The sequence below is a fragment of the Nyctereutes procyonoides genome, unplaced genomic scaffold, assembly GCF_905146905.1.
Source record: "Nyctereutes procyonoides isolate TBG_1078 unplaced genomic scaffold, NYPRO_anot_genome, whole genome shotgun sequence".
In the NCBI taxonomy this organism is placed as follows: domain Eukaryota; kingdom Metazoa; phylum Chordata; class Mammalia; order Carnivora; family Canidae; genus Nyctereutes; species Nyctereutes procyonoides.
In genome coordinates, this window is record NW_026575052.1 from 37,576,961 (window position 1) to 37,602,779 (window position 25,819).

At 37.4% G+C, this 25,819-nt stretch overlaps 1 protein-coding gene across 1 annotated transcript in view; it reads right to left on the reverse strand.

Annotated features, from left to right (window-relative positions):
• ZSWIM6 (zinc finger SWIM-type containing 6) overlaps window positions 1-25,819 on the reverse strand; it is a 192,763-nt gene that overhangs the window by 57,807 nt on the left and 109,137 nt on the right. Inside the window, exon 2 of the mRNA XM_055332605.1 lies at window positions 8,820-9,176. Coding sequence (XP_055188580.1) covers window positions 8,820-9,176 — 357 coding nt within the window. The remainder of the gene's footprint in view (window positions 1-8,819; window positions 9,177-25,819) is intronic.

Consider the following 25,819-nt stretch of genomic DNA (forward strand, 5'->3'; position numbering starts at 1 on the left):
AATGTTAAACATGGTGGCACATTGTAGATCTTCATACTGGAAAGTATTCAGGCTCCAGAGGCATCAGACACCTCTCCAGCGCACTGAATAAGGTATATTTAAAACACACCAAATGAAGTATCTGTCTCATGTCAAGGAAACAGCTGCGTCTAAGCATTAAGCAGCACCAAAGCATTCTGCAAATTTTAAACTGAGAAACCAAGACATATTCACAACTGGCTTATGCTATGTTTGGTATGTAGAATTATTCACAGCTTTGGGTTCTAATAGAGAACTTAATGCTTTCTTTTCTTAATCTGCTGGAAAGCAAATCAAACAAAAAAGAAATGAAAGGCTTTAGTTTACCTCCTCATCTTAACTGTGACCTAACTGCTTCAGTAATACAGTTGTCCAAATAATGCTTTAACCACTTATATTTATGTATAAGTGGGGGTTTTTTGGTTAAAATTAAATGGTCAATTTCAGTCTATAAAGGCAGAATGCAAGGCAATGTCTACACTGCAGGAGTGATTAATTCAGCCTCTTTTAGGGGGCCTAGAGGAATGCCATTGCCTAAAGTTTCATGGACCACTGTTAAAGCCAGGAAACGTTAAGTCTGTGATTTACAAAGTCACCAGTATACCTGTCTTACAAGCTGAAGGCAAAATCCTGACATCAACCACAGGCACCGAGATGGGAAAAGGCAAGGCAGCAAATTTTAGTGATATACTCAAAAAAAGATTTACATTTTATTCTTCCTTAAACCCTCATTTTAAAGTAGTGGCTAATGCCTTCATTTCGATTTACAATTCTGTGATAGCTACAACACTCAGATCCTTCCTCACCTTCCATTCTCTGTGGCCAGCCTATATAATGTTACTGCAATGACAGAAGTGTGATGTCCTCTGCAGGAGCTGTTAGAGACAGCCCATCTTCTTTCTTTATCTCAGAGGCTACTAACAGGGGAGAGCCCTGGCATGTGCTAGGCTGTGCTCCCTCAGTAAGCCACCTTTGGCATTTGCCAAAGAGGTTAAGTAAATAGCACTGTCAACAGCATAGATCTCAAGGGAATTCACATCACAGGGTTTATAGCTCCTCCTATATCATTTTCCTCTCATCTGACTTTCTCATTTCCTACCATCAGTGAACTTACCTCAAAAGTTCAATAATAAACTATTCATGTACAGAAATAATGTCTTTTATATGGATGAAAAGCAGTAAAGCACTTGAACACTCTCCATGCTCATTTAAAAATGCACAGTATAAACATGAAGTGCATAGCAGGTAGGTCATTTTCTATAACTTAGCTAAAAATGTATTACTCAGTACACAAACATAAATATCTAAATGCAAAGTTCTCAGAAAGTCTTATTTTTATATAACCCAACTCCAGATTCATTAAATCAATGTTTGCAAGCTTTGAGAATAGTTTGCTCAGATTATTTTTTAAAATGTTGTTTAAAAACCGGCTTACAAATATTTTCCTCAACTATCTACCACTGCCCTGAAGACTCATGTCAATGGACTCCTCACAATGTCAGTGATAATGACAATTCAGATTTACTTCTTTAACTTTCCTGACCTTATGAAACAGGTACTCTTTATTGTCCATGTTTTACAAATTAATAAAATGATGTCTGAAGAGATTCAGTTACCTGACCCCAGTAATAGAGCTGGAGAGCAAAGGTATTGTCGCTTAGGCTAACTTCTAAGCTCATCAACACTCTGAGGGTCTCACACTGAGAGAGATTTGTGGGGGAGATGGGAACAAACTCCCCCATTTGTGGAGGAGACAGGAACAAGCTGATGGAGCCAACGTGAAGAGAGATGTGAGGTCAGTTAAAGGACAGAGGACTGGTGAGGAAACAGATCACAGCTGGTAGCGATTCTTTGTAAAGCATGAGAGTGAGGAGTGTCAGAGATGACTACAGTGTGTGAGGGAAGGCATGATTTGGAGGTGAAAAGAAAAAGAATGAAGGGTATTGGGCTAAAAGAAAATCGGTTGTCTCTGTTGTTACCCTAGCAAATTCCTCATGGGTCAGAGATGTGATTCCTCTAAATTAAGAAACCTAAGTTCTAAGATTACTTTTGCTGAAGTGAAATGTTTTTTCATGTGAAGACAGTCATGTATGTGATTGTGCATTCCATCAATTTTGTAAAAAAAAAAAAATTAAATTAAATCATGTTAGAGAAATATCTAGTTTCAGTTTAAATGTAAACTTAGTGATTTTTGGAGGAAAACTGGGCATTAATTACTCAAAAATGCATGTTCTACTTGTTCTGGCATTTCTATTACTAAGAACCTATTATTCAAAAATATTTGCACAAATTTAAACATGTGTGCACACATACATACACACACACAGGATAGGTACAGCAGTACTGCATATGGTAGTGAAAAAACAGAACAACTTCAAAATCATTCAGTAGGTTAATGGTTAAATATATCCATACTATGGAATACTATACAACATTTAAAACAGTAATAGAGCTGTTTCGTAACTAGCCTAAGATACTCATCATATATTACGAGAAAAAAGGCAAAATGCAGAAAAATATTTTTAATTTTTTTAAAAAACTACCTATGTGTCTGCATAAAGAAAGCTGTCTCAAATAATACAAACCACCCTGTCAGCAGTAGTTGCCTTGGGGGGTAAGAGAGCTGTTGGAGACTAAGGAGGGGAGCTGTGGGAGAAGGAGCCAAAGAGGATCTGTCTTTTCATCTTCATGTAATTCTGTACTACTATACATTTTCCCAACATACTTTTTTATTTTATTTTTTTTTCAACATACTTTTTTATAATTGATTTACATTTCCTCTAAGTATCACACTGCTGCACTTTAGGAGAGCAAATTCAATTCTCTCCTACAGGAGATATTTGCAAATTGTATTAATCACCAGTAGATTTTACCTTTGATTCACCAAATGTCAATGCCTGAATATTCTATGATAGAAAGAATATGCTTGTAATAACCAAATTCTCTCCGTAGGATACTTGTAAAAACTGGTTGCTAAATCAAGCCCAATTACAATGAACACGACCATCCACGGGGAAACAAAAAGGAAGAAAGATGTGACATAAGGCCTCTATCAAACAACTCCAACTGTCACTCACTGCTAGATTTGGAACATGCATGTGTACAGGAATAAATCTCCAAGTTCCCACTAAGAACAAAATGGAATGAAAAATGACAGTGATACTTTTCATTTAACAAATTCCGAGGACCTAATGTTTCTAAAGTATTGACCTTAGGGAAGCTACTAAGATACACAAGTCATAGTTTCAGCCAGCCCTGATGGAGTTTACAATCAACTAAAAATAAGCTACCTACACAACAAACACAGGACTGCTGAGTAGGTCTGCTTGTTTGTTTGGAATCTCTAAGAGAGCCTGAATGGACTGATATATATGATGGCTGGGACACAGAGGCATTTCGAGTCTAAGTTAAGCAGGACTGGCAGGCATGAATGGAATTTATGGTGTTGGTTTTATTAGAACTACACTCAAACAAATTGAAATGTCTGATGAAAGAACACCACATAAATGCACACATGGGTAGAACTACAGGAGGTGCACCTTTGCAGCATGATACTAGATGCCTCCTGTGTCTCTGTACAACTATCACCACCAAAGTCATAAAATCAGATGTGGAAGAGATCTTACATGCCATGGGTCGACTGCATTGGACACAGGCACGTATCTCTTTTACTTCTGGCTGACTGAAATGGTATTTCTGGGCACGTGACGACCCTGAAATCAGGGAAGAGTCTAGCCTACTTTTTGGAACTGGTCCAAGCTCTAGGAGTGAAAGGGCCACTGAAATAACACCCCTCCCCGACCCTGCTCCAAGTCTGGACCAATGCCAGCTTTCCCTCAGTCTATCCTTCTTTGTGGTAATGTGCCCAGGACAAGCTAGCTCATGGGTGGAGTTGTCACTAAACAACATGAAGAGAGAAAGGAGAAGAAAAACATGCCAGAAAGTCAGAGGAAAGTAAGATGACCTCCGACTCTGATATCCATCCCCCAACTGGTTTCTTCTCTCTTCTTTGAGTACTTCTAATATCCCAAACATGAGGTAAACTCAGTTACGTTTTATTATGATGATGATGATGATTATACATGTATATCTTCTTAAAATTGTCCCAATGCTTTTGGAGGAAATCACGACCATTTTAAATGAGAAAAAATGAGTCTGACTCAAGGCCACTCAGGTAACACAAAGTAGAGACATGACTGGACTCTATGCCTTCAGATTTCAAGTTTAATGTTCTGTCCCTATACCATGATTTACCAATCTATATAATACATCTCCTTTAATAGGAAACATAAAGGACCAGAAAAGGCAGAGTTAACTAAGAGTGGACTAGCACTTGGAAATCAGTAAATTTCTAGAGAAGTAGTTAGCAAAGATACTAGCATCTTTTTTAAGAATGTGGAAGCTGGAAAATTTTATTAGAATATAAAACCAAAAGCAAACAATTTTGCTGAAAAAAATGCGAAACTACAACCAGTAATCTCCTTGGAGAGCCATTAACATCAACTATCTTACAGCCACTATTTAGCATACAGTAGCTAGTTTTATAATCTAATCAAAATTACGTGGGGAAAATTTTATAAAAACACAATGAAATGCAAAAAAAAAAAAAGTCTACTGAAAAGGACTGAACTATTACAATAACTAAGTCTATATATTCCAACTACCTTCACTGAATCTGTGACCTTGGATGTCACTAACCCATTCTCTTCAGTTTTTTCCTCTCAAAACTACTACAATTATAAACTTGCAACACCAAGCTGATAAGGAAACTGTTAGGAATAATGCATCTGAAATTGTCTTGAAAAAGCTTTTAATTCCTCAGAATAAAATTCTTGTAAAAATAAAATATTTCAGAGTAGACTGACCCTACAGTGCCCAACCCCTCATGTAGTCAAAAATCCACATATACTTTTGGCTGCCCAAAAACTTAACTACTAATAGCCTACAGTTCACTAGAAGCCTTACCAATAATGTTGACAGCTGATGAACATGTATTTTATGTATTATATACTGTATGCTTATCATAAAGACAGAAAAAGAAAATATAAGAAAATGTGTAATAGAAAATACATTTATAGCAAGATACATATATTACTGAAAAAATCCAGATGTAAGTAGAACTGTGCAGTTCAAATCCAGGTTGTTCAAGGGTCAACTGTAATAAGGAAAAGCAACCAACAGAATCTTAAGAAGTATTAGGATGCGTTCACAAGTAGAACAAATAACCCTACTGTTATCAACATAGTTTGTAATTATTTACAAATTATGATTTTCTTCTAAAAAGGATTTGGATAAGATAAACTTCTTTGTCTTTAAGATACCTATTAAGATAACCGAAATCTAAATCCTATCCAGACTGTATTTATATAGCCAAGTAAAAGTAATTCTTCTCCTTAAAAGAAAACTTAACTCTTACCAATATTTGTGTTTAAGAGGACATCTTTCTTCTTAAAGGAAACACACACACACACACACACACACACACACACACAACAGACCATACAAAAAAAAGTACTGCTTTAACAGTCTGGAGAATGCTTTGGAGGTGTTAGGAAGCTGGTGAGATCATGTAGTCAGATAACTGCAAAAACACTTTTAATCCCACCCTCTAGTAAGTCATCAATCTAACAGTTAAAATAAGACCCTCCAGGGAGCAGACTCCCCATTCTGTCACTTAAGGTCATGGCCTACTTCCTACCTCTCTTCTTTTTACCACTTGTCACATGAGGATGGAAGGCAGGAAGGGGACTCATGTAATTGGCCCGCTGCCAGGCTAGGAGCGAATCTGATGACAAATTAAGTGAAGAGGAAGCGGGTGGGATAAAGTGCTCAAGTTCCCTGCTCTCGTGAAGCTGCTTTCATACAAAGGTATTTGAAAATCACATTAAGCCTAAAGCTAACCTGCATTCTGTCCTTGCTATTTCCTTAAATAACGTTTTTTTTCCAATTTTAGAAACTCTGAAAGAACTATAATGTGATATGAACACTTTCTTGCATCCAACTTTCAGTGACATGGATTCATTAGTCTTCCCATTTCAACATGGAAATGAATTTTCAAAGCTATTAGATAAGAAACTCTGGGGCTACTGTTCTTCAGAACAAGGAAGACATATGCAGAACAAACAACTGATTGTTGATGTGGACCTCTGGTTAAAGTGAAACTCAGAGAATAATATAACCCTATTCAGGAAAAAAACAGAACACATAAAAGTTTAAAAAAAAGATATATCCTATTCTTCCGCCTCCACAGAACAATTTAATAAGAAGCCACAGATAGGCTCCTGAGAAATCTCAGAGATGACTGTTAGCTGGCCTGAATTTTCACAAAGGAACAAGATTGAGGCAGGTGATAGGACAGAGCAGGAGCCTACCTGAAAAAGTCCTTTGAGTGCATATGCTTTTGGTGGGTCAAAGGTACTTCTGTGCCACAGTTGTTTACAATACTGTTATTTAACAATGGCAGACTCTACCAAGTAAAATGCTTTATCCACTTTAATAAAGCTGAGCCTAACATGGGGAGTATTAGAAGAAATATGGCTATATGGATGTTCCTCTGACATAAAAGCCATTTTAAAAGTATCTTACAGCACCAGGAGACTTGTAAAAGAATGTTCACAGTAGCTCTATTCAAAACAAGATCCATCAACAGCGGAATGGATGAACAGTGATGTTCTCCTAGCTAGAATATTCTAGAGTTGTGCTGTCCAATAAGGTAGCCGCTAGCCACACGTGGCTATTAGGTATTTGCATTGTGACTATGCTGTGGTTTGATATATACTATAAATATAGAACAGACATGAGATTTCAAAGACTTAATATGAAAAAAGAATAAACTGTCAATTCTTTGTTGCATTCATATTTATGAATATTGAGATAAATAAAACATTATTAGATTTACTGGTCTCTTTTTAAATAGGCTACTAGAATATTTTAAATCAAACATGTGGTTCACATTATGTTTCTATTGGACAGTGCTGCCCTAGAACAATGAAAATGAATGACCTATAGGTACATAAAACAATAGGATAAATCTTACAAACATGATTTGAATTAAAGTCAGGTAAAACTAAAACTAGTGTTTAATAGTGTCAACAACAAAACACAAACCACCATGGAAGTGATTACCATAAAAACCAGGCAGTGGTTACTATGGGGAAGAGAAAGGAGCTTGTGATAGGGGATACATGGAACCCTCTCTCAAGTGAGGAGAGTAGTCTATTTTTGGGACCTGGATGTTGGTTCACTTTATTAATCTGCATTCATATTTTATGCACTTTTCTACATGTTTTATCTCACAATTTAAAAGGTTTTCAAGAAATAACTTTAAACTTGCTTTCCTTAAACATTTGTATTAACCAAAGCAATTAATGACTTTGAAGAAACCTAAAAAAAATAGAACTGAGTGACTGGTCCTAGATCTTAAATCAATATAACCAAAGAAATGAAAAATGTAAGGCCCCAGAGGTGCGTAGTCATCACTGTGTTACGTTCTTCCATATATTTTAAAGTATTTTTAAATGTTTTTAAGGCACTGCAACCTATAATTTAACCATATTATTTATCCTGTGTTAATGTGCCCCATGAAATAGGTGGTGGGCATATTTCTGACAAGTTGCACATATATTCTTATAAGTCAACATATTTGCAATGTACAAAATAAGGAGCTGATCAATGTGTTTACAAATAAGTGAGATACTGTGTTCAGTATAGGAATATCCAAAAGAAGCCATTTTTGAGATTTCTTATACACAATGATAGTTCTCTCCTAAATTCTCTCTGAACAAGTTGTAATATTTTTCTAAAATTAATTTATTTTCTTATTAGGAGGCATCCTGACAGAAATGTCCTACTTTGGGAGTGCCTGTGTAGTTCAGATGATTAAGTGTCCGACTCTTGATTTCACCTCATCATCTCAGGGTTGTGAGACTGAGCCCCATGCTGGGTTCTGTGCTGGGCATGGAGTCTACCTAAGATTCTACCCCTCTTAAAAAAAAAAAAAGATTCTATCCTTCTGTCTCTCCCCCATCACCCTCTCTACCTCTCTAAAGGAGGGAGGGAGGGAGGGAGGGAGGGAGGGAGGGAGGGAGGGAGGGAAGGAAGGAAGGAAGGAAGGAAGGAAGGAAGGAAGGAAGGAAGGAAGGAAGGAAGGAAGAGGGAGGGAGGGAGGGAGGGAGGGAGGGAGGGAGGGAGGGAAGGAAGGAAGGAAGGAAGGAAGGAAGGAAGGAAGGAAGGAAGGAAGGAAGGAGAAGAGGAAGAGGGAGAGGGAGAGGGAGAGAGGGAGAGAGGGAGGGAGGGAAGGAGGGAAGGAGGGAGGGAAGAAATGTCCTACTTTGGAAAACAAACTTTAAAAGAAATTGAAAAAAAATCTGGAGTATATGCAAGTTAGTTTACTGACAAAGGCTCAAAAGGTGAATTAAATGACTAAGTCAGTATTTCCCATAACTAATTTATCTAGTATTTGATGAAATTTTACCAAATGAAATAGTTTAAGAGCCAAGCTTATTAAATGAGAAATTCTTCTGAGCACAAAAGGCTTGGTATTCTAGCAGAATACACACAACACTTTGAAAGAAATGTTTTACGATACAAAACTAAATTTAAAGAAATCTCTCTCAGTTATGTCCATTATACTTCAATAATAAAAAATAATTTAAAAAATCTTTTTAAATCTCTCTTGGTTACCTAAGAGCAATGCTGATGACCTAGATTCACATTTAATTCATTTTTATGCAGAAGAACTTTATTTATAAGTGAAAAAGAACACAGTAAAAAAATCTACAGAATGAATGTCTGTAACTCACCGTGAACTTGGTTGATTTCTGAATTCTGAGAAAGAATTTCATCTGCTAATTTCTGAGCAGTTGGCAAAACTTCCGTGTGGTGCACTGTGATCAAATACTGTACAAACTTTTGTAGTTGGTCTCGATTCATTTGAAAGAGAGTCTCTGAAATGGGAAGATGGAGTTTGACCTGCTCTGGCTTGCGGATGCGGTATAGAGACAGCGCCACAACATGAGCACAATAAAATATGTCCTTGTTTCCACAGCTGCAGGTCACTGAGGTAATCTTGCAACGATCAAAGCTGATGGCCACGTTGCAAACAGTTTCTGGCTCCGATTGTATTGCAGGTTCTGTCACTGTGCCACTCAAGTGGAAACCTGTGTGAGAGAAAGGAAGGAGAAAGTTTAGCTGCTGTATTCAGATCCTATGAAGTACTTCTAATTCTTTGAAATGCGCAGTACTTGACAACTGCAAGAAAAAAAATTTTCGTTTTCAAGTAAAAACATCCAGGCCACTCAAACATCCTCCCTACCTCCCCTTCTCGAGATCTTACAGGTAAAAAAGGAAATGGTATTCCGCAGACATACTCAAGTATTTGACACACCAAAGCAAGAACACTAATAGCAATACATTGCCATCAAACCTATAAGAAGTTGTTAGATCACAGCTAATAAGCCATAATTACTCTGAATCTGTTATATACCTGACAAAAATCAGTGGTTTTCTTCCCTTAAAAAAAAAAAAAAAAAAAAACTTTTCAAAGTAGGGTAGGCCAGCTTGGCTTTCTGCTCAACAAACTCCTCCCTACCCTCTACCTTTATTCTAGGCAGCCACTAGCATCCTCCAACCAACAATGCAACTCTGGAGTGGGTCTCTGACACAACACTGATCAGACAAATTTCTTTATTTAGTAAGTCTTTATGTAACGTGCATAACACATGCCCCAATATAGTAATGTCTATGAGCAATGTCTACCAGTGGAACTGCAAAAGCCCATCAAAGCTCATTCAAACCATAGTCTGAGTAGCTCATGATGAGCTACATGTTTAAACATGCTTAATAAACATATTCACACAAACACACACATGAGCACACGAAATCACCAAGTGGAAAGGGGCTTTACAACTTAGATCTACACACAAATCCTCCACACCCTCCAGGACTAATAGCCACATGGCCACTGCTTATAATGGTCCAGAGACACTCACCGTATGAAGAGCTTACAGCCAACTGAAAATTGCCTCCCACCACACTGCCTATGTGGCCAGGGAACAAAACCTCCTCACTACTTTGCCATAAATATATGGAAAGCTAATTCTACGTTTTGCTGTTGTTTTGGCACATCCACTTAGTCCCACCTTCCTCCTCTGACAGCCAAACTCGGAGGCAAGAGCTGAACCTTAAGGTTCACTTTGGGAACCTCCAGGAGAGTGATCTACCTCAAGACTTTGGGTACCCGACAGAAACCAAAGTTCAAAATGAAGCCTCTGGCTCTCTTCCAGCTTTCCACTATCTATGCTACTAGAATAAAGATCATGAAGCAGGACACTGTCTTAATTCACAAAGAGAAAGATCTTTACTATGAAGGAAATCTGAGAGGGATGGTAGGTGCAGGACATGAGACTGACAGCTGATGATGCCTAAAATTCACATGTGAGACACTTGAACCCTAAGTATGGTCTCCCCCAAGGGATGATAATCAGGGCAAAGAGTCAGAAGAAACACTACTCACTACTCAAAGGATATCTTTCAGAGTAATATAATTTCATCCTAATAATTTGTATTTAGTAACTTAGTGGAAAGAGAAAAGTGTGGTAATAATTTTACCAAATTAATCAAAGAGAACAATCCCTAAAAACAAGTCACTAGTAAACTTCATGATAAAAAACCTACAGAACTGTAATACGATAACTTTACAAAGAGATTATATCCCTGTTTCATAATGAATATTCCAGTCTCTTTTATCTCTTTCAGTCAAGAAGTTTTTGAATACAACAATTAAAGATACATAGTGATGTAAAATCTTTTTTTAAAAAAATTAACATATTTTCCCATGGGGGAAAAAAGTCACAAAAAAAGGTAAACCCCTAAGAAAATTTCAAAAGTGAATAATAATAAGGGCAAACTTATCTTATTATATACCAGATGCACTATAAGCATCCAGTAATTAGAAATCAATGGGACAGGCAGATAGAAACAAAACAAAACAATGGATCATAAGAGACAATTCGAAGAGTCCTCAAGTATATTCTGTACATTTAGTGCAAGGGATCTCTCAACATTTTCCACCTGTAACATACATATATGTATACAAAGAAACCAATTGTAGGGGCAGCCACAGTGGCACAGTGGTTTAGCACCGCCTGCAGCCCAGGGTGTGATCCTGGAGACCCAGGATCGAGTCCCATGTCGGGCTCCCTGCATGGAACCTGCTTCTCCCTCTGCCCGTGTCTCTGCATCTCTCTCTGAATGAATAAATAAATAAATCTTAAAAAAAAACACACACACAATTGTTAACTATGGGGAAAGATTTATCATAAATTGACTGTTTATAAAATTGATCTCTCCAGCTTAACACTATCGTCTCTCTCCTGGTCCACCAAAGTCAACATCTTTGTCTTTCCATGAAAGTGATATTGGAGAACTTCTCCAATCACAGGCTAAGCCAAGACAATTGAAGATCCAAGAGTTAGACTAGTTAGTATTTAGTCTGTAAGGGTATAACATAATGGGTGCTTCAAAAGAGACTGAGTTAAATACCAGAGAAGAGGCCCTAAAGAAAAGTGATGAATCCCTCAAATAGTTTTGCAGGAAACTGTTTTAGATGTTTAAGTCAGAAAGAAAGAAAGTACACTGAATGCTGCTATCATGAAATTATGCCAAAGGAAAAACTCATTACTCGATTTCATTACAACAAATATTTACTATTCTCATATAGTCTTTTAAAAAGCAAACTATAAAATACTGTGACTGCCAAAACAATTTAATTCAAGAGATTGTGAGAGCACACATAAACATATACATGTCTTACAGAGTAACACTTCATTAATCTGATACCATCAAAGATTAAGACATTTCATGAATGTTCATTTTCCAAGAAATTCCAGATTATCTTTCAAACACCCAAACTCCTTGAAGAATTCCAACCATTTTTCTTAGAAATATTTCTAAATGGGGATCCCTGGGTGGCGCAGCGGTTTGGCGCCTGCCTTTGGCCCAGGGCGCGATCCTGGAGACCCGGGATCGAATCCCACATCAGGCTCCCGGTGCATGGAGCCTGCTTCTCCCTCTGCCTGTGTCTCTGCCTCTCTCTCTCTCTCTCTGTGACTATCAAAAAATAAATAAAATAAAAAAAAAATTTAAAAAAAAAAGAAATATTTCTAAATGTAAATTAAATACTACCCTGCCACCCTAATCAACTGGACCCATCTGGTGCTACCAAGAGAGTGGGCACGACTCCCTATAACAGGCAACTGCAAGTGGCAATATTTTTAAGCGGGCTTTTTTTTTTTACTTTTCGCCACTTATCAGCCTTCCAAAGGACTCCTCTCCTATGTGGCTAGTCTTTTTCATGGAAAATTCTTTGTCCTCGGTCATCTGCACCTCTTATTTGACTACCTTGTGGCAACTATTAAACACTCTGAGGCTTATTTGTTTGGGGGTTCCCCCTCTTTACTTTTAGGTTGGAATGGTTGATGTTGCTAAAGGCAACTGGCTTTACTTTAAATACAGGAAAATTACATACACACCTATAAGTGACAGCTGGTATATTGTTTTTTTAGACTATACAAAACTGAGTCCGTATGTACGAAATCCATCAGGACTCACTTCAGGACTGCATGGTCGTCTCTGATTTGAGAAACCTCTGAAATTTTGACTCCCTCTCAGTTGGTCCTAAATCATTCCAGAGCACACCACAAAAGAAAACAAGGAGAACATTCCTCCCGCAACAACCCCTAGACAGCTACATAAGCCATCCTTCCTCCACCTTGTACTCCCTACCAACAGCCAGTCTTATCTCTTAGGGAGTGGGTGACCTGAAACAAAATAATATTCTTAAGAATGGATTTTACCTTTCTGGAGTTCTGACAAACCTTGATGACCCACTGTTTTAGAATTGCAAATACAAAATCTCTTTCTGAAACAGTTAACTGTTCTATATGACAGACCTGAGGACAAAGAAAGGGGCAAGCAATTAATTCTCAAAGAACCAAAACTGAAAAAATTACATAAACCTTTTCTTATAAATAGATTTCTTTGACTTTATAATCTGTCAATGATAGTTAATCTCCTAAGAGCAAACTTCACAGGGCAAACTCTTTCATCACCATCAAGTTTTATCAGTGAGCCCAATAAAATGTTAGTATTCACATTCTCAACCTGCAGACCTGAAAAAACAAAAAAAACAAAAAAAACAAAGCAGAAACCAAGGCACAGCACTGTAGAAGGTTTGGTAATAGAGACATTTTGATTCTGATCAGGCTCTCACTTAAATGCTGTGTGCTCTGGACATGTTCTTTAACCTTTCTGAGTCTTGTTCTATTCGTTTGCAAAATGGGGCTAGAAACACCTCCTCCGGGTTGTTGTGGGGATTTAAATGAAATAACATATGTAAAGCACCTGGCACATAGTAAAAGCACTCGTTAAATTTTATTTCTCTTTCCTTCCCTTCCCAGCTGGAGAAACAGGGGAGGGATGTTGGATACATTCCCTACAACACTTTTTAAAATCTTTGCTACTGGAACCTTGGAAGGGGGAGCAAGGGGTCTCACTTGAGAAATGGCTTGTAAAATTAAGCATAGCCACTGAGAATGTCTTAGATACTGAGTTGGATGGCACTAGCGGGATCACTGCTGCTTGACAACAAAACCAAAAATAAAAATCTTCAGAGTCTTACACCTTTGTTTACTCCAGCTTTCTGTCCCCACCTTCCTATTAAGTTCTACCAACATGCAGTTAATTTTGTCAATGACTGTTACTTAATACACAGAGAAACTAGAAAATAATAGGGGAGATATTTTTTTTTATAAACACTCATCCTGGGGAATCCCTGGGTGGCTCAGCGGTTTGACACCTGCCTTTGGCCCAGGGCATGATCCTGGAGTCCTGGGATCAAGTCCCACATCAGGCTCCCTGCATGAAGCCTGCTTCTCCCCCTGCCTGTGTCTCTGCCTCTCTCTCTATCTCTCTCTCTGTCTCTCATGAATAAATAAATAAAATCTTTAAAAACAAATAGGGGATCCCTGGGTGGCGCAGTGGTTTGGCGCCTGCCTTTGGCCCAGGGCGCGATCCTAGACACCCGGGATCGAATCCCACGTCGGGCTCCCGGTGCATGGAGCCTGCTTCTCCCTCTGCCTGTGTCTCTGCCTCTGTGTGTGTGTGTGTGTGTGACTATCATAAATAAATAAAGAAAAGAAATATTTTTAAAAAACAAATAAACAAACAAACACCCATCCTTATTTCTAAAATGTTACAATGCAGTGATTCTCAAAATATGGTCCAGGGACATACCCTCAGGGTCCCCAAAACCCTTCACAGGTTTGATCTAAAAGATCAAAATTTTTTCTCATAATTTTACCTAGACATTGCTGACCTTTTGAACTCTCTTGTAAGTGTACATTTAATTTTCCAGAAGCTACAGGATATGTGATATCACAGCAGAATGAACACAGGGACAGGAAAATCCAGCTTTTTTCCATAAAGACAGACATTACAAAGACTTTCAAAAATGTAATACAATGCCACCTTTTCCACTAAAATATCTTTTGTTTGGGGGCTACAATTATTTTTCCATAATAGTATGTTCTTTATTATTAAAGATGTGCTAACCGCTTTATTACTACTGTTATTTAGGGAATAGTCATTATTTTTTTTCTCAGCTTTAATATCCAACTGTAAATATCAACAGGCATAATCCTCGTAAGCAAAGGACTTAGAAGATCTCAATCATTATGAGATCAGAATGACAAAAAAATTGCTATTAAAATGTACTGCTAAGAAATGGAAAAAATAAATCCTCTTCACCAAATCATTTTTCAAATGGCATTATTTGCACTTAGATCTTAGACTAGGTCAGTAGTGAATAAGACACAGCAGACAAATACTGAAGGGGCAAATTTCTCACACACGAATGAATATTCATATATCATCTACAGTAATCTAAATTAACAAGGATTAAAGTTTCTAGAAAGCAAACATTTACTCCGTCACTGATATTTTCAATTCCTTGAAAGCTGATTTTCCATATCTAAGGTTGAATTTCCGCTGCATTTTAAAGGGGACAAGGAGACCTATGATATCAGACCGGAAAGGTAACTGTTTTAAAATACACAAAGAATTTCTAAAGGTTGGCTATATTGTGCATATATGCATATGTATGTATGTATGTATGTATGTATGTGTATATATATAATATACATATATGTATATATATATATATATATATATATATACACACACTCAGTTAACTGAAAAACTGTTACAAATTCAAAGCATTAGAAAATTTCTAAGCTAAAATAAACTGGCATACCTGAAATAAATATACACTAAAAACTCCTTCTTTCAGGGTACATTCTTTTCAGAAAAATATGCACCCTGTGCATGAGGCGCTCAAGTAACATATTCTTTGTTGAAAAAGAATTTAACAGAAGCACTGCTGTAGTACTTATACAAATACATCTTTCACCCTTTTCCTAAATAAAAAGAACCCCTGGGGAAATTAAAGGCAGAAACCAAGGCAATGTAATGTTATGGCTGAAAGGGTGGTAAGGGTTATGAGAGGTTTCTCTGTATTTTTTTTAAGCTAAGTCTAAAAATGCAAAAGTGTTAACATTTAACAGTCTCATAACAAAATATTCATCGGTTGACTAAACTCATTATATTGACTAAATGCAAAGTAACTAATATCTGATTATGTCCTTGGTAAAACAGATGAGTTAATCATTGCCTCCAAATGCCTAACTTTCACCTTTCCTAACTCTGATAAATACTGCACACAATCCAAAAAAAAAAAAAAAATACTGCACACAATGCAACAACATGCCATGTTGCAATTATCAATTTAAAAACAAAAAAATTTAATTCAAATCAAGCACAATTTCCAGATCAGTACTACAGATGCGATAAGAGCCCAAGATGGAGGCACTAAAACAACTCAAAAATCAACTTGTCTAAAATATGATACTCCTTCTTCAACTACATAATTTTCTCAAAGGGAAATCCTAAATTAGAGAGACTGCATCCTCTAAGCTGGCTAATTAAATTCTCTAGCCCTAATTTCTAATACTAAACTTAAACAGCTTATAGAAAGACATTAGGAGATTTTGCCGGCAATCACTAATGAAGCAGTTTCCATCTTTCAGAAAAATTATTTTTTAAAGGAAAAGCGTTATTTTTAAGTTCACCTTTAAAATGTCTATCTGGGATGGAATCACTCCTACAGTTCATTAATATTTGAGAGGAAGACAATGGGAAATTAATGCAAAGACCAGACTGTAAACCACAGCACACCATACAAACAACATAAAAATTTACGGAGCATGCACCGGATGGGCCCAACCGAGAGTTCCCAGCGGCATTCTGTTCAGTAGCGGTTTCATTTTCTAGTTAATGTATATTCTTGCACCATTTCATACAAGGATCCATAAGATCACAATAACTATGTTAGGTAGTTATTTAAAATTATTTCTGAAGAAAAGACACTTATCCACTAATTTAGCTCTCTACCATAAGCACCTGAAAGGAACATTAGTTTAAGGGGAATGTAGGGGGTTAAAAAAAAAAATCACATCATTCCTTGTCATGCCAAATCTTGAAGTACATAAGGGTTACCCACCACAACCATTACCATCAAATAATTTTCCAGAATGCATCTCTGTATTTTAACATGCATATTTGAGGGAAACAATCATTGCCTAGCCTCAGAATTAGGCGATGAGGGGTAGGCTATGGACGGGGCTATAAACAAATTAGGTAGGATGTGACTTATTTGCACAACTGTAAAGCTGCATAGTGCTTAGGAATTTTAATCATTTGCTGAATCTTCTAAATTCCACTTTATGTCCCAACCTTTTCTAATTCAGGCAAAGTGTTCTAGCCTTCCACTCTTCTTAAAGGCCAGATGAGACAGGATCCCTTGCACCATATGCATAGCCCCCAATATCCATACTGCCACCCCTACAGTTCAGTGATTCCTCCTCTTCCCCTCCCCCATTTGGTCTCTCACCTGGGTCCTGAACTTCTGAAGTACAAATTATGTTTATAAGGGCCCTGTGGTGTCCAAACACCAACTCTTAGCACCTCTGCACACCTTTGTCTTACTTCCCAGGGTCCAGGCCTAAATCAGGCAGGGGACAGAAAATCCTTTTTACCTGTTTATTTCCTGTTGTTGCTTACAGCCAAACAACCTTCAGAAATGCTTGGCTGTTTGCTTTAGGAGCGGAAGTAAAGGAGAAACTCTAGAGACTAATTTTGTTTACCCACACAGCCAAGAGGTAAAGAGAAAAGTGAGCTCAGACCAAGGAGGGGAGAATGCACACTTCAGTGGTCAACATCTTCCACCCATGCCCTGAGGCTCCGAGCATGAGCCCTCAATCCCAACAGTAGTCCCCATATCTTGGCCCTAACCAATCCCTGATGCCTACCTAAGGCACAGACTATGACACATGCAGCTCTCACAACTGCAGAGTGGGCTATGAATCACACTCCCCGCCCCCCCGCCCCGTTTAAAAAAAAAAAAAAGCTGAGGGTTCTCTCTGAAAGGTAGTGGTACAATATACTCTGTCTGAATAAGGAGGGCTCTGAAGGACTGTTAGGAACATGGGTTTCTATAACCCAAATTATAAATCTGCACATGTAAAATCTCTCCACACCAACACAAAAATGATTTAAAAGGATGAAGGGAGACAAATTAACAGATCCAGACAGTAAAGAGTGTTAAGGTTTAAGGCCCCTGGAGGCAGAGCACTGACTTTCATCTCTGGTAGCCTGAAGATCCAAAACAGCTCCTGGAACAGGCCAGGCCCTTGTAACTGTGTCATATGAAGGAAGTAAAGCTCTTTAAAGCAATGCTTGCCCTGCCTTGCAGAATTCACAAATAACTAAAAGCTCTGGCCTCGAGCCCAGGATGCTTTAAACTTACCTCTTTAGAGTCCACTCCCCTCTTACATTGATTTAAGCTAGCAACAGAAGTCTCTGACATCATCTAAGACAGCAGAAATCTGTGGCATTGCCATCACAGAGGAATACCCTGAAGGAAGTGCTCAAGAACCATTTGTTGGATGAAAGAATGCACAAATCCTCTTAGGCTCTGGGTATGTGGACCATATAGAATGGGGCTTCTTAAACTAGAATGTGCATCAGAATGACCTGGAAAACTGGTGATACTACCGATTGCTGGGCCCCACTTTATCATCCTAAGTGATATGCTGCTGCTGGCCCAGGGAACCAGTGATAGAGATTATTAGAATTACAACCTAAATAAGTCTTTTCTAGTCAAAATACACTTAAGTGAACATAGTAAATAGAACAGGAAAGAATATATACTCTGTGATATGTAACCTATATGCTCCACATTCCAAGAAGTCAGGTATGGGATATTAAACTGGTCCCAGCATTAAGAAAGAAAAATAACAAAAAAATTCCACAGTAACAAAAAAATGTACTACTATCATAACTTAATACTTATACCTATACCATTCTACTTTTTTAAAAAAAGATTTTTATTTATTTATCTGACAGAGAAAGAGAGAGAGAGCCCATGTGCAAACAAGCACCCGAGATGAGGCTCAATCCCAGGACCCGAGGATCATGATCAGAGCCAAAGGCAGATACTTAACCAACTGAGCCACCCAAACACCCCTAAGGCATCCTACTTGAAGTAAAACTTTCATTCAAAATCTAAATTAAAAAACAGAGTATTTACTTTTATAAAGTGATTCACAATGTCCCATGAATCCCTCATAACTGATGATTCTTTGTGTATTCAAAACAACCAATTAATGAAAAAAATATTGGCAACTAGTTTAGTAACACATTTTTTGCCTAAGGGAAAGTATACCCTATATGAATAAGTCAGAGGCAACAGAGCATACAGGATAACACAACGTGAGGTAGGACTTCAGAATTTCCTTCCAATTCCAACACATCTCAGTTAAACAACCTCAGACAAGTAACTTAGACTTGATTTTCTCATCTATTAAAGGGGATTAATAATACCTATCTTCCAAGACTGCTCTAAGTTGTAGAACTGACAATGTACATTAACCACCACAGGGATTCCTTGTATGGAATGCCTGCTATGATTATTGTAATGGAAATGTAATGGTCTCGGAAGCCTGGCATTTTCTACATGTGTACTAAAACCCTGGCTCTTTGGTGAGAGTATGCAAGCTGTTGGAAATGCCAAGCTACCTGGAGCATGCTAGAATTTCCATTAAAATAATGGACAAAGGTTGTTGTTATTGTAGTAATTCTACTCTAACATTCACATTTCCAAATTAATGGAACAATCATTTTTTTAAAAATTGTCCTCATTTACATAGTACATTGTAATAGTGATTGGATTCCAAACAGGGTAGAAAAGAAGGAAAATTAGAAGACTTGATTTGTCTCAAAATAACTTCTAGTTTCAATATGCAATTTTTCACTCCTACCTTATAAGAGCTCTCTTCCAAAATGTAAAACATCTTTTTTTAATCCCTAGCGTTTGCCTTCCGTGGTCAATGTATATAAAATTATTTTCACAGCTCAAATCCATCTTGCCACTGAGCTGAAGATTAATTTAAAGTTGGATGCAACTATAAGGAAACTTACAGTTCTTATTCTGGAAGAAAAAGTGACCACAGCTTTTCATTCCCGGTAATTTATGGCCTGAAGAGCAGAGTGAAGTAGAACTTCTGGTATCTTCAAAGAATCCCAAGTAACACTAGCCTTGCCACCAAGGCTGTAAGTATTGTTATTTCCTGTATATGGAGGTCCGGCTGAGAAGAAAATCCTCTCTGTTCCATGTGTGTATATTTCAGAACAGTGAATAGATGGAATTTATACCTTGGCTAAAATGGTACATTTTTTTTTCTTTAAGTACATAGTAAAGGAGAAGCAAAGAAATTGGTCACCTATTCAAAATGTAGATGAAATTCACTAAGATTATTCCTACTCATATCTTGGAGCACTGAGATTACAGACGAATTTTTTTTTCCTTGTGTTGGCTGGTGTGGGTAAGTCCTTTTTCTAAACTCTCTACAGTGAATACAAATTACTTAAGAGATACAAAAGAACTTTTGGTAAAATCAAAAAGGTGCTCTTGAGGAAAAAATCTGCCATATACATGACATCCAACACATGTTCTGGGAGCCTGGTAATGACCACACACCTAGTGTAAACACTGCAGTCATCATCAATGAAGCTTTGCCCTACTGGCCAGCCAAGCCTATTTCATCCACAGGACACTCCAAAGCTCTCTGTAACTCATAGTTTCCCAGCCCTCCCGTGGCTCAGCCACTCTCCAGAGAAGAAGATGGATTACAGCACTCAAAGTAAACAAGACAGAGAAAGACTGGGCTCCTGGTTCTAATTTCAGTCATTATCTAATGTCAGCCCCATGGGCAAGTTGCTTCATATTTATTTCTTGTTCTTTTTTCTTTTCTCATGCATTAAATAAGGAAAAGAGATTATATGAGATGATTTCTAGAAAATTAGGAAGGCACGCAGCAGTAATGGAGAGTATCCATGACAAGATGAAGGATGGTAGTTGTCACACTCACTCACACAAGACCTTTGACTTGCCCTTGCTGCTACAGAGTTGAAGCAATGGTCTTCTCAAATCATTTGGAAGTTATGGCTCAGGGAAGGAGAGAGAAAATTGATACATACTGCTATTGCTGCGGTTATGTGTATGTCACTGGCATGTGGGGAGAATCTTTTAAAACTCTGAATTCGGGGCAGCCCCGGTGGCTCAGGGGTTTAGCACCACCTTCAGCCAGGAGCATGATCCTGGAGACCAGGATTGAGTCCACATCGGGCTCCCTGCATGGAGCCTGCTTCTCCCTCTACCTGTGACTCTGCCTCTTTCTCTCTCTCTGTGTCTCTCATCAATCAATAAATAAAATCTTAAAAAAAAATTTTTTTTTAAAAATAAATAAATAAAACTCTGAATTCAATATAAAAGTAAACAATTTTTATCTACATAAGTTTTAACCATCTGATTACACCTGATATTCTTAAGGCATGATAGCTTTTTATGTTCTATATCTAAAATCTAAATCTAATCTAAAAAATCTCAGATTGTGTAAAAATAGGTAGTTTATGCAAAATGTATAAAATATAGAAAAAATACACACAAAAATCCATTAAAAATGAAACAAAACAAATGCATCAGATCATTCTGTCTGCCTTTATCACCTAAGCAGCAGTATTGTTTCCCTCTCCATTCAGTAATTATGAATATGAGTGGCTATACCATTCAACAATCACTTCCCTAATCCCCTAACCTGGTAACAGGCAATGTACAAGTCTCTGGAGAAGTATCCATGAGTAACACGGGGCTCCGGTTCTGAGAATTCACTGGATTATTGGGCAATTGATAGCTAAGAAGTGACATCAAGGCTGTATTCAGCAACAAGAAAGAAGAAAAAAAGAGTACCCCCATTTCCCAAAAAACAGGGACCCCCATTTCCCAAACCACTCTATGTATGTTAATAGGTATTTATCAAAAGGGGAGAGGGGAGGGTGGTGTTCTGTAAGGTCACAGAACTTTGGATTAAGTGGCACCCAGCACCATCCTTTTGGAGACTGAGAATGTACCTCAGAATGGTAACAGCTCTAAGAATTTATACAATAAATGGAGTGCTACTGAACTTTATTTACTAAAACTTAAAAAAAATAAAAGGAGGGACACACCAGTGGCTCAGTGGTTGAGCATCTGCCTTTGACTCAGGGCATGATCCCAAGGTCCAGAATCGAGTCCCACATCAGGCTCCGGCAGAGAGCCTGCTTCTCCCTCTGCCTATGTCTCTGCCTTTCTGTGTGTGTGTGCATCTCTCATGAATAAACAAATAAAATCTTAAAAAAAAAAGATTTTATTCATTTTACAGAAAGAGAAAGAGAGGGAGAGCGTGAGCACAGTGAGGAAGGGGAGAGGGACAGAGAGTCATAAGCAGACTCTACACTGAGCAGAGCCCAATGTGGATATTGATCTTATGACCCTGAGATCACAACCTGAGCAGAAACCAAGAGTTGGATGCTTAAGAAGAATGGTAGTACAACATCTAGAATAGCTAAAGGGAAAGAAAAAAAAAAAAAACTAAAAAAACAAAAACAAAACAAACAAAAAAACACAGTTCAAGGTGAGCAGCAGGAGTTCTTCACTAGAGGCTCAAATGAGAGTTTAGAATCATAAATCAGCATGAGCCAATCAACAGGCTTTTGTGACTTTTCTCCACAAGTTTAAAGACTTAGACATGGAACAGCCTGGGTAACTCAGGGATTTAGTGCCGCCTTCAACCCAGGGCCTGATCCTGGAGACCCGGGATCGAGTCCGTGTCGGGTTCCCTGCATGGAGCCTGCTTCTCCCTCTGCCTGCGTCTCTGCCTCTCTCTGTGCGTCTCTCATGAATAAATAAATAAGATTTAAAAAAAAAAAAAAAAACAGTCATGAGTGGCTTAAAGGCTGGACACATCTAATCAACAATATTCCCCTTCTACTATTAAAGAACCAATTATTTATTGGGAAAAGTAAGCTGATTGTTGAAAGTCAATCTTCTTATAATGCAATACAAAAGAAAGCAAACCCAAGTTGCTATCTGCACAATCACAGTTAAAAGTTCATTGGCGGGGACGCCTGGGTGGCTCAGCTGTTGGGAAGTTGACTTCAGCTCAGGTCGTGATCCCGGGATCCGGGAATGGAGTCCCACATCAAGCTCCCTGCAGGGAGGGAGCCTGTTTCTCTCCCTCTGCCTATGTCTCTGCCTCTCTCTCTCACTCAATCTGTGTCTCTCATGAATAAATAAATAAAATCTTAAAAAAAAAAAAGTTCACTGACATCCTCTCAACTAGAAGTATCTATTAATAATTCCATTAACCAGAACACCAGACACTCTCAAGCCATAATGGTCAAGAAAGGGGTTTACAATATTTTCCCTCCAAATACTAGAAACATGAGTGGCAAAGCTGAAATATCTGTTTGAGAAAGGATCCAAGAGAGTCTAACATGCAAGTCCTACCTTAGAGTTTATTCCATAATAGAATGGAACAGTACATGGTGTCCTATGAAGGGGGGACAGTTAAGATCCTGATGACACTCCTAAGTACATACAACAGTGCCTGGCATATATTATATACTCAGCATTTGAGTGAGCAAATCAATAAACAAAAGAGTAAAAATTTTATTTAGTAAACTGATTAAACGAAATCTGAATATACCAAACTGCCCTGGTGTGAAAAGCTGCAAGATCACAAAGTCTGAAAATTAATGACCCATGTGCCTTAGCACACAGAAAGCATATGTGAAGGACTAGTGAGAATTAAACTCTTACTATAGATAATTACCCTGTTTAAGTGGGACTCTTTCAAAATCTCACAGAAGTGCCACTAATAATAAATATACATTATTTTAAATAACAACTTGGTTACATTTATTTCTTCTGAAAACCAAGTGTTTATAATGTAAGTGAACAGATACATTCCATTTTAGGCTAGGAGAGCATTTTTGTTGGATGTAATACTAGTTAACATCATAGAAAGAACCAGAACCAAAATATTGGCCTAGAGCTCCAACCACAATTTTCCTCTCAACATCAAATAACTGTTAAATAAAATTGTTTATGAATAATATGATTTTATATTACCAAATGTTAGGGTTTTTAAAAATTAATAATTTAAAATGGATAACAGAGCTCCTGTGCCAAATTTTTGAATACCATTCATTTTTAAACAAGAAATGTAAACCCAAATGGCTTCAAATATTAAAGAGTGCTAATTAAGTACCAATTATGTATATAGTAGATTAATGTGTGTTTCAGAATCAAAATAATGTGTCTATGTGTCTAAGGATTGTCAGTATAATGGAATAAGAAGTGACCTGGGAAAGAGACTTGAGTTTTAATCCCAGCTCTGCTACTAATTAGGTATTTGACCTTCAGTCATTGGCCTCATTTTCATATCTGCAAAAAGAGGCTAAAGGACTAGATCAGTGGTCCATTACCTTCTTGGGGGTGGGGCGGGAGGGAGGGTAGGGTAGCAATCTTTTGAGAATCTAAAAAAGGGCAATAGAGGTTTCTCCCAAATATGCACGAAATTATGCAGAGTATTTCAGAGTTCAAGTTCTGTTCTCTCCATTTATTTAGCTTAAGGGCATCCTTGTAGATAGATCTCCTTACAGACCCTCAAATTCTAAATTTTAGAATCTAACCAAGTGAAAATCAAAATATAGATACTCATATTCAAAATAGCTAATGAAAATACTGACTTTTGCCTCAAATTATTTTTTTCTTTGGTTTATAATAGATTTTCAGGGGTGCTTTTTTTTAAGAATTTAATTGTATTTAGTATGTATATTTGGTTTATTTTTAAGATGTCTGGAAGCAACTGGAATACCCTTAAGGATCCACTTACTTGGAGGCAACCAAACTTATTCATGAAAATAGGGGACTCCAAATTGAAATATAGCCCACATAATACTGAGCATCAAATGATGAAACAAGAATAACTCTGGAAGAGGTTTTTAATGGGGATTAAAGGGGGAAAACTAATGAGAAAAGACTGACATCATGTATATGATCCAATGACTGGTGACAACTCTATTACATCATAAAACTCAACAGACATATTGAATGTAGACACAAGTATAGTACTTCAACAACATAAGAGACTACTCAAAAGGTATGTGGTCTAGTTTTTTAATCAGAGTTAATATGTTTATAAAAGCTACTGTAATTGCTTAAAATACAAATATATTGGATATACTGTCAAAGAAAATTCTGCAGTGTAAAGCAAAAACAAAACCAAAAAAATCTGAGGAATGAACTACATAAGCATAGAGAACAGTTTTCAAATTCCGGAATTTTGAGGAAAAGGCAAATGGCCATACATTTGTAAATCAAATACATTAGCTTAACAAATGTTCCATCTAATTCAAACTAATTTCTCTGGCAGAGTATGAACCCTGCTATTTAAGGTTGAAATAAATTTGCCTCTTTCACAGAGAAAGGTAGTGAGAAATTGTAAAACGTCTCATATCCAACAGAAATCTGTTTCCCTGCTTCAGAAACCTACAGATGTTAGGACCGTAAAATACAGTAGCAGTGAAGATATGATAAATGATAGCTACAGCAGGATCTTAATCTACCTGGGTCCTTCTCTTTAATTTCTCTCCCTCTCCTAACATTTGTTCTTTCAAATTCTCTCCACACTTTCAACCTTTGCTAAACACACTTGTACCTTGCCTCGTTCCCTGAGCTTCACTCCATTTTGCGAAGGCCAAGAGAATCTCTGCTGGGTGGACTATATTACCCAACAGGCCCAAACTCCACTGGACCATTTAACTAACTGGGGCTATGTGCTGTTCCTCTGAGCCAACAAATAGTTTCTTCCTTTGGAGACAGCTCTACAAGTCTAAGTTGACTTTTTTTCTTTTTAGCATATTTAAAGTTGGCATTTTGTCAAACAAGAAAAGGAAAAATCTAGGTTAGGCTGAGAAATATCAGCCTTAAAATGTTATCTAAAACAGTAAAGAATCACACTTAATTCTCTTTGATGATTCTTCCTCAATAAATTTTGGGGTTTTTTTCCTAAATAAATATATAAAAATTGTATTTACACATTCTTTTTGAGAATGCCTCTGATACATTAAATCTTCCTAAGAAACTGAATTCTCCTGATGCAAAAATGACAGCCATACTTAATGATATAATGCATGTTTAAGGGAGAAAATCAGAAATGAAAGGCTGATTAAAAAGAAGACTACACCCACATAACCAAATTAAATGAGAATGTCATTTTCACGATCATGGCCTCACTAAAACAAC